Raw genomic sequence first — 16,371 nt, 5'->3', positions numbered from 1 at the left:
GGGGAAACGGGAAGAAAAGTCGAGGGGTCACAGGGAAGGCAGACACACTGCCTGCTCTTGTGGCTGCGCAGCAGACACGGCCGCAAGGCAACACAGGGCTTCTCAGGCGGGGCTTACATGTGTTTACATAGCAAATGTGACCCGCAGGCACGCGAGGAGGAGGAGGCACGCTGCCCAGGGGCAGCAGGCTCAGCTGTCACGGGCAGGAGCAAGACGCCGTGTGGCGTTTGGCCGATTTTCTTTCTCCCCACAGGCGCCATGGAGTGTGATTCCACCAGCAAAAGGGAAACAGTACTGCCCACTGTGCCCCACAGAGGAGACCCTAACACACCACGCCTCGGGGGAAGCCAGCCACAGAGGGCCTCGCACAGCCCTCAGAAGCAGCCCACGGCGCTCACGTCTGGGGGGACAGGACGCGCGGCCCGGACGCTCAGAGGCAGGGCCGAGGGTGGAGCACTGGCGGGGGGCAGGTACCAGCTGCAGGGTGCGGGGGCCCCGTGAGGACGGGACGTCGGGGAGCTGACCGCGGTGGAGGCTGTGGCAGAGCCGCCCTGTGTGCTCCACGTGGGCGGCTGTGCAGCTGCGAGTGCCACAGCTCAGTGAAGCTGCTCGGCGTGTGCAACACTGCTCTGCAGACAGCAGCCCAGCTTCGGAGAGGCTGACTGTGGGGCGCCCGGGCGGCAGCATGGGGTCCAGGGACACGCAGGGGGCCCGTGGGTGGTGGGCGGAGCCGGGGCTCCGGGGGGAGGGGACAAGCTGCGGCCTGGGGGGCAGGGGGCAGGGCGGGGGCTGCCCGAGAGCCTCGGCCCAGGGGCCTTCTCACAGAGGCAGAGACAACGCTTCCAAAGTAACCAAACTGCTACCTGCATCATCGGCCCCTGAGACGGAGCCTTCGGCCTCCCTGTGGGCCTTGGCCCGCTGCACCGCTGTCTGCACCAGGAGGGAAGGTCAGATATCAGCCCTGCGGGCCCACAGGCATGCCCGCGGGACACTCAGTGGGAAGTAAACCAAACGAGCGCACGGGGTAGGCGTGGGCGGCCAGAGAGCACCCCCCACAAACCGCAAGTGAGTCCCTAAGGCCAGAGGACGCTGCCGAACGGCGAGAAACAAAGGCCCCCCCGGGAGAGAGCACACCCCCTGCCCAGCTCGTCTGCGCCCTGCCTGGCCCTGGGCCACACTGGGCCACATGTGGACGCAGCCTTGCTGCCCTGACCTGCCTTAAGCAGCAGAGCATGGCTCCAGGCCCACGAGACCACCTCTGAGCTACCGAGAGAGGCCACTGGCCAGGGACCTCCCGCCAGGCACCCACGTCCACACCAGCCCCCAGCGCGGAGCAACCAGTGGGCCACAGCGTACCTCTCAGGGCCCAGCCTGCTGGGCGAAGGGGCGGTGCCAGCAGGGGCACGGGGGGTGGTGATGGGGGGCAGGGAGGGGGCCCGGGTGGAAGCCAGCCTCGACCCTGCGTCCTGGATCCGCGGGGGAAGGGGGCAGGCAGGCACACCTTCTCTGCAGCCCTTCCCAAGCAGCCCGAGAGGTGTGTCAGCAGCCAAGACACCAACTCCAGAGCTCCGGGACACTTTCTTCACAGAGACCGCGGTCCTGACTGCTGGCAACAGCTGCTGGGAAAGCCTCACGACTGCTCCCCACTCCGCACACCTCTCCGCCCCAGAGCCGGGATGGCTGGTGGCCTGCTTGAGCAGGGGGACACAGCGGAAGCTGCAGGGGTGACCCCCAGCCGGGACCCCATGGCTCCCACCCCGAGCACACGCCCATCCCCACGCCACGCCAGCTCGCTGGAGGGTGAGGGCCACATGCAGACAGCTTCCGGCTGGGCCTAGACTCAGGAGTGAGGTCGTGCTAGCCCCTTGGCCAGGCCAAGCCAGAAGGCCCTCCAAGCCAGCGCTCAGACGTGCAGGAAGCATTCAAGGTTCACTCAGCTTATCGAGTCTGGGGGTGGTCTGTCACTCAGCGAAGCTCACCGACACAGTTGTGGAGGGCAGGGCACTAACAATACAACTCATTTCTGAAAATGCATTTTGAGCTTCAGCTTCTCCTGAAAGGCGGACTGTATGCACCACAGGCGCAACTTAAAAAGTACCCTATCCAACTCATGCTGCACAACAGCAACGCGACTCTCAATTTCTGGATTCCGCCAAGTATCTCAAAATACCAAACATGACGGTTCTATCTGATTAAAGGAAACAGCAATTTCCATTTATTAAAACTTTGACAAATTCGATATATTCTGAACCTTTATACAACCGAGTCTCTGATTTACAAGTGAATTTCCCAGAGAAGAATTACATCTTATTTGTGACTCAGCAATAAATGTCTGCTTTTCTCCTTTTTTGAGCTTAGGTTTAGTTGATAAAGACTATTAACCAGGACCAAAAAAGATGCTCCAAAAGTAAACCCTAAATAATGTAAAATTCTCTTCTTTTCTCTTCTTCTTTCCTTCTTTCCTTTCTTTCAAAAAATCTAAAGCTCTTCTAAGCCTGCGTGCATGCTAAGTAGCTTCAGTTGTGTCTGACTCTTTGTGACCTCATTGACTGTTGCTCACCAGGCTCCCCTGTCCATGGGATTCTCCAGGCAAGAACACTGGAGTGGGTCGCCACGCCCTCTTCCTGAGGACCTTCCTGACCCAGGGGTCACACCTGCGTCTCCCGCACTGGCGGGCAGACTTCTCACCACTGAGCACCCGGGAGCCCCCTCTGAAGCCTGGACCACAGTGAGTGTGTTCACCAGAGGGCAGCTTCATGGTGGAGATTCTTCCAAACACTGGGCTGGAAGAGACCTGGGAGCCCAGCTAATTCCCAGACTTTAACCGGTTCCTCCAGGTGACTCATCGGAGGACAGTGAGAAGGTGAGAGGGAGCAGAGAGCCGCCCGCTCCCCGGGGCACGAAGGTGCCTTCTCCAGACTCCCTGTCCTGCAAAGGCGGCCTCTTGCAACACAGGCGTGTCGCTGAAGGCAGACGGGCAGGTCCTGCCAGTTTCAGTTACCTGCCCGATTAACTGATACTTGCTTTCTTCCTCAGGTGAGACCTAAGAACCTGCAGGGTCCAGGCACCGGATGCTGCCACAGAACATGCGAGCAAGAGCGGCCGGCCGGCCCTGGGCTCCGAGCTGGGGTGGGGGCGCCTGCTCCTCCCCGCGCTCAGCTCCTGTCTCGCAGCGCTTTCTGCAGGCAGGCTCCAGCTTCCTCCAGCCCCTCACGCCTGCCCGTCTTCTGTGCGGCCCGACCTCCCCCCAAGTACAAGCCAGCCTGTGCTCAAGGTAGAGTTCATTTTCACTCTAGTTTGTCACATTAAGAGCAGGGGAACGCAGTCAAAGGTATCACTTTACACTAATAAAAAATATTAGAAAAAATAATTTATTTCTGCATTCCCTGGTAGCTCAGCTGGGAATCTACCTGCAATGCAGGAGACCCCAGTTCGATTCCTGGAAGATCCCCTGGGGAAGGGAGAGGCTACCCACTCCAATATTCATGGCTTTCCCTGGTGACCCAGACAGTAAAGAGTCTGCCTGCAATGTGGGACACCCGGGTTTGACCCCTGGGTCAGGAAGATCCCCTGGAGGAGGGCATGGCAACCCCCTCCAGTATTCTTGCCTGGAGAATCCCATGGACAGAGGAGCCTGGCGGGCCACAGTCCATGGGGTTGCAAAGAGTCAGATAGAACTCAGTGACTAAGCGCACACACACACACTTATGAAAATGAGCAATTTTTTAAAAGACCATTCACTCTAATGCTATTTAGAAAATCAGAAAAAAATCTTTTCAAGCGTTTGCTATATTCAGTTGTTTTTGCCAATATTATCAGCGCAAGCTACTACAGGGAATTTTCAAAGTAAAAGTGTTCTTACTGCTGACCCAGAAAAACGAGGTCTGTGCCAGGCTCCTCATGTGCGAGCGCTCAGCCCTCACCCAGCCACCCCGAGAAGCGGGGCCCGGAGTCGCCCCCACATGCAGACAAGGAAGTGGACACATGGCGATACTGAGGGGCACCTCTCACCCAGCCACTGGGCCACCAAGACTCGGGAGCGGGCAAGCTGGCTCCTGCCCGCACTGCACAGCACTCAGCCAGCCTCCCGAATGCCACATTGTGTCAGAAGCTTCAAGGAAAGTCAGCGGAAGTCACTCTCCAGGCTCACCGTTTCCGAGCATTTTGTTACCCAGCTACTTGAGGCAACTTGATAAACAGGCAAAGTCTACTACCAGCAATGAGGAATCCGGCCCGTGACTTTCAGCCAGCATGAAGCACAGGCCGCCAGGCTTCTTACCTCGACGTCAAACAGCTCCACGGAGTCGTCCAGCAGCTGCACATGGAGGTGCGTCCGAGCCGCTGGCCGCGCTGCCCCCGCCGGGGGCCCCTGACCAGGCTCCAGGGTGCTGACGCCCGCAGGGGCCGCAGTGCCCAGGCGTGCCCCCGGGGTCTGCAGGACTCTGTATGCTCCTTCCAGCTCCCCCATTCCTCAGCAGCTGAGAAGGAGTGTGCTGAAACAAACAGAAAACCCCAATCATCTTCAGTTCCTTCGATTTTAAAACATAAGAAAATTACTGGGTAGACCAGAATTCTCAGCACTGATTTTGCACCTCTGTGAGTCTTAAACTACCTCTAAACAGTTTAGAAAGATTATCTTCTCCTCATACACGGGCGGGTGGAGCACAGATGCCCGCCAGCGGCAGCCCCGGGACCAATGTCTCCTGGGTGTGTAGGCCAGGCAGTGCCATCCAAAGGGGCCCCCTGGAGCGGGGCGGCCCACAGCCACCTGCCTCTCCTTCCCAGCCACCTCCTCCCACCCCCGGCCCAGAGGTCCAGGTGCTGCCCACACGCTGTGTGCACGGCCCAGGGCCTTCTAGCAAAGGTAGGTGGGTGCGCACAACTTGGGTCATGGGTCCCCACCCCGCCGACACGGAGGGGACAATGCAAGGAAGGCGGATGGAGATGCTGGGGCTGCCTTTGCCAGCCCTGCAAGCCCTTGTCTCTCAGCTGCATCTTCAGGCTCCAGAGGTGTCACTGGGGGTTTGGAGGAGACTCTAGACCCGGTGCCAGACTGCAGCGTGGCACACGCCGTGGGGAGCCCCCGCCCCGGACGGCAGCGTGACACACGCCGTGGGGAGCCCCCGCCCTGGACGGCAGCGTGGCACACGCCGTGGGGAGCCCCCCGACCTGACGGCAGCGTGACACACGCTGCGGGGAGCCCCTGCCTCTGCTGTTGCCTGCACTGCCCTGCCCCACCCCTGCAATAACCTCGCTGTTATCTCCGCCCTCCGCACCCTCCTCACCCTCCTCACCGATGAGGACGCTGAGGGTCTGAGAGGGTCAGAGATGCCCTGGGAGGGGCCTGTGCCCTTCCAACCCTCCCTGCTGTGTGGGGAAAGGTCTCCAGCTCTAAGCTATTAAGTTGAAAAGAGCCCATCTCATCACTGTCTTTAACAATGAAAGAATAGGCTAAGTATCTGCTGGAATCTAGTAACACAGGCTTGCTTTCATTCATCCTTATTAATAATTATCTTCCACTTATGGCAAATTCCCTTAAGCATGCCTATTTGTGTATAAAAGGCAATTTAAAGACACACACTTAATGGTTAAACATGGTAAGACAAAAACAAATGCCAGATGTTTAATCAAGAAAGAATGCAGATGCCACAAAAATTATTTTAGTTTGCTTAATCATCTTGGAAAAGTCTTCAACTAGCCTGCATTAAGTGCTTTGGAGAACTAACCTCACTAGGCCCCTGGGCCACTCCGTTTCATGCCAACTTCACTGCTGAGTTCCCTGGCCTTCCTTCTTTCAAGTTAATTTTGTTATCAAGACAAATTAACTCATGAAATTTTTATCTCTTGAATTAAGATGGAAAAGCTTCTCAGTGACCTGCTGCCTCCTGCTTAAGCCCTACTCAGCTAAGGCCTTCCCAACCGTCCGGTTGAGAACTGACTTGCACGTCTGGTTTATCAATAAGCAAACAGAAAATGAGTCAAGAGTGCTGGGAAAGTGAGACGTGCACAGCATGAGCAGAGTGACGAGGCAGCTGGTCATTCTGGCGGACACAGCTCCCAGCTGGCCTCCGACACAAGCCAACGGGTCACCCCGCGCTCGGACCCAGCTGAGCTGCAAGGGCGGTTCAGGCTGGCGGTCACCGGCTGTCTTCAGAGCTCTCCCTCCAAGCTGCATGGCCCTGGGAGAAGTAATTCTTACTGCGGTTAACGTCACGGGCGTCAAAGAACATGCACTGCGTCAGGACACGAGGCACTGCACAGGCCATGGGCTTGATCAACGTGGCAGAAACCTGCTTCCACATCACTGAGCGTGAGATCCACGAGGTGCCGAGAACCATAAACGTGAGTGCTTTCATTCCAGCTTCACAAACGTGAGAAGCTACCGCGGAAGCAAGGGTGTGAGGGAAGATGAGCCCACCGGCCAGCTGCCCCAGGTGTGCAGACAGGTGAGAGGGAAATGTGGTGGGCTCACAGAGCTCACCCACCAGCAGAAGAGGCCCTTCTGAAACAAGCAGTGGGCACCAAGCGATCCTTCCCCTTTTAAGTAAAGCTTCAATTCTGAAGCAGCATACACAACCAAGGTATTGTTTTGAATCACTTCTGTTGTGTATTCCATTGTATAATTCTCATTTATATTTTTTCATAAAAAGTTTAGATGGAAAAAATTTCTTCAGGTTCTTCCCTTTGACTTATTACAAGAAAGTCATGTCTAAACACCTACTTCTCAAAAAAAAAAAAAAAAAAAGCCAAAAAAAAACCCAAATCAAGCAAGACTAAGCTACTGTACTCATTCAGGTGAGGCACAGCAAGAACATGCAGGGAGGCTATCCCAGAAGAGTCGGGGCTGGGGTCCCCTTGGGGGGCTGCCCCAGGGTGTGCACAGCAGAGGGGCTGCAGGTGCGGCCGGCAGAGCTCCCTGCCCGACCAGACACTGTCCACGTGGCGCGTCACGCTGTGCGTCTGACCCATGCAGCTCTAACAGTGCACTGGTTCTCTCTTAAGAACGAAACACGTCGCCGCTGCTGCTAAGTCGCTTCAGTCGTGTCTGACCCATGTTACATAGATGCAAAAACACTTTTCCTGGATCAAGGAATTCTAAAACATGGCCTCTGCATGTTTATAGGTCTACTGAGCAGCAAGCTTCTGTCCCAGTCATAGCCGTCTGGTCAAAGGAAGACACCCACCCGGCTGAAGCCGAGACTGAGGGTCACAAGACATCCTCACACCTGGAGGCTCACCTGGGGAGGACGACTCTCCTGAGAGGACCCGAGCCCACGGGCACCCTCCCTCGGACGCTCCAGGAGGGCTCTGCTTGCTATCACACATCGGCAACACGCACATACCTCCTATTTAATGAGCACTCATCTTTTAGCTTAAGAAAATTCAGGAATGATGGAACTTAGAAAATCAGATGGAACCGCCAGGTTGCGAACAGCAGTCGACCTTGGTCTCGCTCTGGAGTGAGCAGCTGGGACAGAACCCTCCCCGTAGGAGCATGAAGTTGCTTGGTCAACAGTCTTGCCTCAGCCTGACTGCTTCCTCTAGCCTGACCATGGGAAGAAAGGAAAAATGTACACACGGAATCTGCTTTACATAAATTACAGCCTAACAGAAATTACTTTGTTTTGCTCTGTGTGCTTATAAATAAACATTAAAAAGGCAAGAGTATGCAAACTAGATGAGACACACAGCAAGCGCTTCCCAGTCCTGCGGGCTCGAAAGGGCAGAGAGCGGCTCCTGTGCTGCCAGAAGCCTCTCCTGTGGGACCTCTTCAGGGGGATGTCTCCAGAGGGACCTCTTCAGGGGGACCTCTTCAGGGGGATGTCCCCAGGGGGGACCTCTTCAGGGGGATGTCTCCAGAGGGACTTCTCCAGAGACCCTCTCTAGGGGGACCTCTCCAGAGGGACCTCTCTAGGGAGATCTCTCCAGAGACCCCCTCCAGAGGCCCTCTCCAGGGAGACCTCTCCAGAGGCCCTCTCCAGAGACCCTCTCTAGAGACCCTCTCCAGGGAGATCTCTCCAGAGACCCTCTCCAGGGAGATCTCTCCAGAGACCCTCTCCAGGGAGACCTCTCCAGGGGGACCCCGTCCAGAGGGATCAGGGGAACCTCCTCAGAGGGAGCCTCTCTAGAGACCTAGAGGGAATCTATCAAAATCCAGGGACTGACGAGGGACTCTGGTTCACTTTCTCTTCTTCCTCTAATTGAACAAAATGTTCTGCAGTCTTATTCCTAAAACTATTTCTGGTGGCTGGATACAATTTCCACCACTGACATCTAGTGTTACAAACTTGGCTCCTATATATTGTCATTTAATTAAAAAAAACTTCAAAACCACCTTGTGATGTGTAATTTCCATTCTAAAGTTGGAACAATTCAGCTCAAAAGTCTGCCGAAGCTCTGGGTGATGACGTGTCGACTCAGGTTTGTAACGGAGGCGCCACTGGGGCGGGGCAGTGATGATGGAGAGGGCTGTGCACGTCTGGAGTGGGGGTGTGTGAGAGCTCTGTGGGACTTCCACTGGATTTTCAACTTCAAATTGCTCTAAAGAAGTCTATGAAAAAAAAAAAAGGTCTGCTCCCCAGTTGCGTCCCCCCCCCTTGGCTGGAAAATGAGTGCGTGGCTCACTGGCAAGCTCAGCCCTCTGTCCACAGCACAGGAAGCTGCTGAAATTTCCATCACAAGAGGAAGGCCTCTGTCTGCCTCTCTGGTATGAAGGTGAATAAGCAGGGTGCCAAGTGGGTGCATGGCACGTGAGTTCTCGTGAAGAGGAGGACCCTGAACACACGCATTTGCTTCCATTCAAACAAGCACGCCGGAAGATAAATTACCCAAACAACCGCCTCTGGTGGGGCGCGAGTGCTGGGAGGGCAGCTGTTTCTGGAGTCTGCAATGCTCATGTCTCAGGTCAACTAAGGAACCTCGTCGATGGTCTCACATTTGCAGAGTGCTTTTGCCACATAACATAACCAGAAGTAACACTGGGGGTGATGGCCTTAGGGGACAAAGTTCTACCAACCACAAGGTCTTTGTCCAGTAATTCCAATATCCGCATCATCTTAGCTACAGCCTGTCTTCACTCCTGCAAGCTGGTATTTCCCTGGTTCTATGCATGTCAGGTAATTTTGGATTGTATCCTGGAGAGTTAAAATACTGTGTTGGACTTACCTGGTGATGCAGTGGGTAAGAATCCACCTGCCAGTGCAGGGCACGTGGATTTGACCCCTGGTCCAGGAAGACTCTACATGCCACGGAGCAATTAAGCCCATGAGCCATTACTACTGAGCCTGCACACTCCAGGACCCACAAGCTGCAAGGTCTGAAGCCTGAGCTCTACAGCCTGTGCTCTGCAACAAGCGAAGCCCCTGCAGCAAGAAACCCACACACCATGACGAACAACAGCCCGTTTGCCCGAACCAGAGGCCCTGAGCAGCAATGAAAAGCCAGTGTCGCCACAAATAAATAAATAAAATACAGAAAACACCGCACTGTGAGTCTCTGGCATCACTTAAATCCCATGAGAACGTGGCATCTCTGTTTAGTGGCACTGACCTTGCCAGGGCTGGATGGAGGCCTCAGCATCAGCCCCACCTGCAGAGGCTCCATCCTCCCTGGGCACCATCCCCAATGCCCACCTGGCTCCCGGGCTGTGGGCTCCCCCTTAGCTGAGTTCCCACGGGCAAACGGTGCAGAGTCAGCCCCATGTAGGCACAGATCAGCGCTGGGCCCACAGATTCATCAGCAACCCTGGGGTCACCCCCTCAGGCCCCTTCTGCACGGCCTCACCCCCTCGGCCCCGTCCACAGCTCCCTGGCTTAGTCCTCAGTTCTCCAGCCAGAAGCCTGCAGCTGACGCCCTGCCCGCTGGGGGCTTCCCCGGCTGCAGGAGCGAGTAGAGCGCCCTGGAGTCACAGGCGTCTGCAGGCCCTGCTGCCACAGGCCTGGCTGGAGGACAGGGAGAAGGAGGGGGGTACGGTGGCTGTCTCCCCATCTCTCTGGAACCCAAGCTGGGCAGCCCCTCCTGCAGCCCCCCAGTTTGCACCTGGAGCCCGTCCCTGGGTTCTGGCTGCTCTGGGAGCAGCCTGGGGAGGCTGGGGGAGGCGGAGGAGGAGCAGGGGCCTCACTGCCCATGCGGCCGTGCTGGCCGCCGTGTCCTCACGGCTGCTCCATGCAGACGTGCAGCTCTGCAGTCAGGGTGGTGGGCAAGCCGGGGCAGAGGGGGCTTATGCCTCTTCCCAGAAACAGGACTCCACCTCCGGGCATCTAGAGCGCGTCTGCATGGCGTTCTTTGGGAAGACGGTTTCTATTTCCTCCCTTGTGAGGGTCTGTCGTTTTGGAGTTGTCTCCAGGGATAAACACGTGTTACATCTGAAGTCAGCCGGCTCCTGGGTGGAGGACAGCAGGGGTCCTAGAGCGGAGCGTGGCTCACCTTCAAGGCGAAAGCAGGGGACCTACCTGTGTCTCCTCCTTCTCAAACAGTTCGGTTAAAGTAAAAATGATCATTTTTAAACAGTCTCTGGAATGGGTTTCTTGTTCAGATAGTGAGACTTGTTCCCCCAACATGTCACCAAGGCAGCCAAGGATCCGAAGGCCGCAGGAGACAGAACTCCAGTGATTTGTAAAATGACCCAGAGCTGCTTCCTCCTTCCAAACACGCCCCACCAGCTGGCAGAAGAGGTGCTGAGCACCCTTACCACCTGCATCCCAGGAGCCCTCAAGGTGCTGGCCACACCCTGCCCTAGTCTGGCCGTGTGACTCTGACGCCCGTCTGCCTTGTTTCTGGGCTCCTCGCTGGCACGGCCCCTTCCAAGGTCCTAAGGAGGGGCCCTTGGCAAAGCCGTCTAGAAAGTTCGCACACATATTCCAACGGCAACTGACTGAGCCTGCTGCCCCTTCCACCCTGACCCTGCCCGCGTTCTGCTTCCCCAGGTCATGTGGCTCAAGAGGACCCAGGTGCCTGCACGAGGGGCAGGAGACACGCTGAGCTGGGTTAACGGGACGCGTTTCAGCTTTCACACCGAGCTTATCACCAGCCATCATGCCGCAGGCCCGGCTCTGGGAGCGTCGCTGCCACCCAGAGTGCCGAGGCCCGGGGCTGGGGGACCAAGTGCGGGCCGGACCCCGTGGCAACACCAGCAGCGCCAGGTGCCGGGGGAGTGTGGGCCTGGGAAGGAGCGAGGCTGGCAGTGCAGGGGGCCAGACACTGGAGAGTCATCACCAGGCACGTGAAAAGGCAAGGAGAGCTTGGCACTCAGCGGCCAAAACCGCACTGCCCGCCATCAGAAAACAGAATTTATGTTGCAGCAGCATACTTATAGATACGCCACCGATCTGTAACCCTTTGAATGGAATTCTGCAGAACAGAATTTATCAGGACTCCTGGTGTTGCAAGGTGCAGTCTGCAGCTGTGCTAGAAACAGCAAGCGTGAAACCATGTTTTATGTCTCCTAACAGTCAGCAATAGAGGTTTCTCATCAACCATGCTAGAGGAGCCGCTGAACTCACTCTCTTCTCTGTCACGCTAATTAAAAAGGACATGGCCAAATGGAAAGTGGCACAGAGGCATGTGAGGGCTCAAGACGGCAACACCAACTCTTATCAGCTGCCGCTGCTGTTAATTTGATCAGTTGTGTCCGATTCTTTGTGACCCCATGGACTGTAGCCCACCAGGCTCCTCTGTTCATGGAATTTTCCACGCTAAAATTCTGGAGTGAGTTGCCATTTCCTTCTCCAGGGGATCTTCCTGACCCAGGGATTGAACCTGGGTCTCCTGCGTGGCAGGCAGATATTTTACCACTGAGCCACTGGGAAACAAAGGCGTGTCAGGTAATTAGCAAATATGCTATTTTTCTGGATTTTTCTGACTGTTGTATTAATGGTCAGCTTTCTCAACTCTGTAACGTATTTACTTTTTCTCATTCTAAATAAATATTTGCACTCCAAGTTAATTTTTATTTCTAACACTGCGTTTCTTAAAGAGGTCTCCTCCCCTACACTGGTAAATCTCAGGTCCCATAAAAACTGCCATCCACTCTGCCCCGATGAAACCTGACTCATCCAAATGTTCTGCGAGCACCTTGCTTCTGAAAATAGCAAGTCCAAGTCCCTAAAAGCACAGGAGCCTCTGAGAGGAGAAACCCCGGCCCCCTCACCCCACTGCCCCATCACAGCAGGGAAGACACAGAAGCCAGTCTCCTAAGTGCTGGTAAGAGCCGCAAGGAGTGAAGTCAGAAGCCGCTAGGGATCTGGTGGGTGGAGAGGGAGGGAGGAGGCCTCAGGGAAAGGTGGGTGTCTGCGTCAGACCCCCCAAGAGTCCTGAGTGGCCGCCAGGCCCGCCCCTGGCTCACAAAACAAGGAATCCAGGCTCAGAAAGGTTAGTGACTTGCAACGCATGTGACCTCAGCCTTCCCCCACCCCCGCCCTCACGGTGTGCCATCCCCTCTTGGGCTTAAGGGACCCCACGTGCTGAGCACGGGATGAGCCGGAAGGGGAGCCGCCTGTGGAAGTGGCCTGGACCACACGGCGGAGTGCAGGCAGCGCCACGGAGCACTGAGGAGGGGGCACGGCTGGCCTTACCGGGCGGCTCTCCAGCACGGAGTGGAGCTGGGCCCATGCGGGAATGGAGGGCCGGCTGGGCAGAGCAGTGTACACGGGCGGGGCCCTGAGGGTGCCCACGGGCTGGGCCGTGGGGGTCCTCAGAGCCCACCTAGGAGGCCTGGGTGGGATCTCACCACCCGGTACTCTGCAGCTAGGAGAGATGGGCAAAGACAAGCTCATCACTGCATCCGCCAGCGTCAGAGGGCCTTTCTGGTCTTGGATTTTAAAATGACTGCAAATTGGAAAACAGTCCTGGGACCCTAAGATAAAGCTACTCACATCACTCCACCTTCTCCTCCGGTCTTTGTCCATATCCTCGCGTATTTTTAAGTCAGTGGAAAGGCTGTGTACAAACTGCTTCGCCGTTTTGGTTAAGATGTCTCTTTGAGCGTATTTCCAGGGATCATAATGGTCCAAATTTTGTTGGGAGGGAAGGGTGAGAAGGGGATTGCCGGAGCGTGTCTGTGGGCTGCAGAGTGCTCTACCGCTCTCACATGCAGTGTGTATCCAAGTTTATTTTCAAAACCGGGGTTCCAAAATCAAAACCTTTTATCACTTATTGCTAGCTGCTCTCCATAAAGATCAGACCAGCCTACAGAGTCACATTCCGGCCTCTGTCATGCTGAGCTCTGTGGAGCCCTCACCTTTGACCCCGTTGCCAAGGTCAAGCCTGGAGCTGACAAATATGCTGCAGCCCAACGATGCCCCACACAGGGTCTCAGAGCAGGACGGGGCGGCCTCGGGGGACTCAGCTTTACGGGGCTTGCCCTGCACAGAACGCCAAGGTGTGTGCAGGAAACTTGCGGCCCACTGAGCAAAAGGGGAGGTGGCAGGCTTACAAGAGAGTGGGTGAAGGAAAAGCAGGAACAAACCCGAAAGGATAAGCAGCAGGGACAGCCGCCTGCCGCCTCCTCAGGACAGAGGACGCACTGCTGTGCCGAGAGGCAAGGGGTTTGGAGAGGAGAGGAGGGGCCTGATGGGCTTACAAGCACACGCAGAGAACTACCCACGCCTCCACCTCTGCTTTGTCAACGCAGGGCATGCCCTTCTCCCAGGCAGGACAAGTCTGCTTAAATACTGCCTCCTTTTTTCTGGACTGTGCACCCAGACTGCTTTTCTGCCCGATAACATGACAGCTAACACCGATTAAGCACTTAGTGGGTCCCAGGCATCTAGCTACTGATGCCTGATCCTCACAACAAGTCTATGCAGCAGGTAAACTGCAACCTCATTTGTTGCTAAGGAACCCAAGGAGAGATACGTGAAGGTATCATATAAACTCCTCTTTTGGGAAAGCAATTAGTATAGAAGGAAGCAGGAAGCCTACCAGGAGAGAAGGTCCAAGCAGGTAACGAGCCAGCAAACTTCTGCAGCTCTTGCAGCTTCTGGTCCAGACAGCTCAGTGCTCACTGAGGCTCAGCAACCAAGCAGGAGTCCTGGCCCAGGAAGCGGGTCCAGGCGTGATCCAGCACGGCCACCTACTCTGCTTCCAACTGGGGCCGGGGCCTGGCCACGTCATCTCTGCAGATTTTGAGACAACTTAACTGCAGCCATGAAGTTAAGCCGCGTGCTCCTTGGAAGGAAAGCTATGACCAACCTAGATAGCATGTTAAAAAGCAGAGACATCACTTTGCTGACAAAGGCCTGCAAAGTCAAAGCTATGGTTTTTCCAGTAGTCATGTATGGATGTGAGAGATGGACCATAAAAAAGGCTGAGTGCTGAAGAACTGATGCTTCCAAATGTGGTGTTGGAGAAAACTCTTGAAAGTCCCTTGGGCTAAAAGGAGATCAAACCAGTCAATCCTAAAGGAAATCAACCCTGAATACTCATTGCACTGATGCTGAAGCTCCAATACTTTGGCCACCTGATGTGAGGAACCCACTCATTGGAAAGATTGAGGGAGAGGAAGAGAAGGGGGTGAGAGGAAGAGATGGTTGGATGACAACAGTCCCTCAGTGGACATGAGTTTGAGCAAACTCCAGGGGACAGTGGAGGACAGAGCAGCCTGGTGTGCCACAGTCCATGGGGTTGCAAAGAGGCATGACAGTCATAGAGAGTGAACAGCAAAGCAACATACAAACACCAGGTGTGCAGTGCTTCATAACCCCTCACGGAGAGTTACAGCTCGTGGTGTAAGGAACTCAGAACTCTCAAAGCCGCAGATACAGATGAACATTAGATCTTGCCTGCAAGCAAAGGCCACTCCATGCCTGCCCAGCTCCCAGGTGCGGCGCAGTCCCTCCACACCACCAGCCCTCTGGCGCTGTGCCCGACGGCCATCAAGCTCTCCAGAGTGCTCCGCCCAAAGCTCCCGCACAGAAACAGCAAAGGCGCAGGGAAAGGGCGCCCAGAGATGTAAATCTTTCCTTTCACTGTGGGCTCGGGCTATTTCCTTCAGTGCACCTCCTGGGAATCTCTGTTTTCTCTGCAATTACGACCGACCAGCACGTGGAAGGCCTCCGGAGGCCGTGGCCACCAGGGTAGGTGTGGACCCCGGCCTGAGTGATCGCTGGTCCCAGCTATCAGGGCGGCCTCCGCAAGGCTCTCACTGCCTGAGGAGCCCTTCCAGGTTTCCCGGAGTAAAAGCATTAACACCTAATACCAGCCTTAAGACCATTTAAGGAAAGGCCAAAGAGGGCATGGCCGCAAGCCGCCCGAGCTTCCACTTGTGGTTCTGCCCAGGCCTCACGCGGGGCCCCCACGCCCACCCGGGGCCCCCACGCGGGGTCCTCACGCCCACCCGGGGCCCCCACGCGGGGTCCTCTCGCGCACCCCGGGGCCCCCACGCGGGGTCCTCTCGCGCACCCCGGGGCCCCCAAGCGGGGTCCTCTCGCGCACCCCGGGGCCCCCAAGCGGGTTCCTGTCGCGCACCCCGGGGCCCCCACGCGGGGTCCTCACGCCCACCCGGGGTCCCCACGCGGGGTCCTCTCGCGCACCCCGGGGCCCCCAAGCGGGTTCCTCTCGCGCACCCCGGGGCCCCCACGCGGAGCCCTCACGCCCACCCGGGGCCCCCACGCGGGGTCCTCACGCGCACCCAGGGCCCCCACGCGGGGTCCTCACGCGCACCCAGGGCCCCCAGCGGGCAGGCTCCCCAAACAGCGCCCTCCTCACACGCGGCCCGCCGCCCGAAGGCCTTCCCAGGCCGGGAGCAGACTTCTCTGGCCGCTCGCTGTCCGGAGGCGCCCGCCCTGCCTCAGGCTTCGGCCTGCGGCCTCCGCCGCCCGCCCCCGAGGCGTAGCCTGGCCCCCGCTCGCCCGCTGCCGCGCGGCCCCGCGCCCTCACCGGCTGCCCGGCCCGAGCTGTCGCCTGCAACGACCTCCGAGTCCGCGCCGGCTCCGCCCGCTCCCTACTGCGCGCGGGCCGCCCCCGCGCCCCGCGCCCCGCCCCGCCCAGGGCCCCGCCCTCTCCCCGCGGATGCGCCGCCGATTGGTCTGACGGCTTCTGGGGCGGGGCCTCCGTACCGCTGGGGCGGGGCCTTCGCGGCTGCAGCCTGGAAGAGCAGCACAGAGCTCTGATTGGTGGATTTGTAGGGCGAGAAGGCACGCGCAGAGTCGGATGTAATTCGGCCAGCTCAGCTCGCAGAGCCGCGGGCGGTTCTGGGCGGGGCGTCGGCTCAGGGGGCGGGGCGGCAGATCCGTGCTCGGGGCGTGGTTACGGCTCGGGGAGGGGCGGGGCGTTGGCTCGGGGGGCGGGGCGCGACTCCGGCCCAGATCGGTCTGCAGCCTCGTTCTGCCCTGGGCCGTGGCCGCCTGCGTCCCTGTTACCAGGTCCTCTTCT

The 16,371-nt window shown here is 57.3% G+C and overlaps 2 protein-coding genes across 2 annotated transcripts in view; one reads left to right on the top strand and one right to left on the bottom strand.

Annotated features, from left to right (window-relative positions):
• Positions 1 to 15,934, bottom strand: part of FARP2 (FERM, ARH/RhoGEF and pleckstrin domain protein 2) — a 97,800-nt gene extending 81,866 nt beyond the window's left edge. The window contains exons 1-2 of the mRNA XM_040232029.1: positions 15,877 to 15,934; positions 4,280 to 4,493 (exon numbers count right to left, since the gene is read on the bottom strand). Of these exons, the coding sequence (XP_040087963.1) occupies positions 4,280 to 4,468 (189 nt within the window). The 5' untranslated portion in view covers positions 4,469 to 4,493; positions 15,877 to 15,934. The remainder of the gene's footprint in view (positions 1 to 4,279; positions 4,494 to 15,876) is intronic.
• LOC120856627 (proline-rich protein HaeIII subfamily 1-like) lies at positions 11,035 to 15,832 on the top strand. The gene is made up of 2 exons (XM_040231968.1): positions 11,035 to 11,141; positions 15,277 to 15,832. Exons 1-2 carry the CDS (start codon positions 11,035 to 11,037, stop codon positions 15,830 to 15,832), a joined length of 663 nt encoding a protein of 220 aa, XP_040087902.1.
• Positions 15,935 to 16,371: the final 437 nt, after the last annotated feature.

Source organism: Oryx dammah, unplaced genomic scaffold (assembly GCF_014754425.2).
Source record: "Oryx dammah isolate SB20612 unplaced genomic scaffold, SCBI_Odam_1.1 HiC_scaffold_28, whole genome shotgun sequence".
NCBI lineage: Eukaryota > Metazoa > Chordata > Mammalia > Artiodactyla > Bovidae > Oryx > Oryx dammah.
The sequence above is the reverse complement of the archived record's forward strand: the minus strand, read 5'-3'. Positions and strand labels throughout refer to the sequence as shown.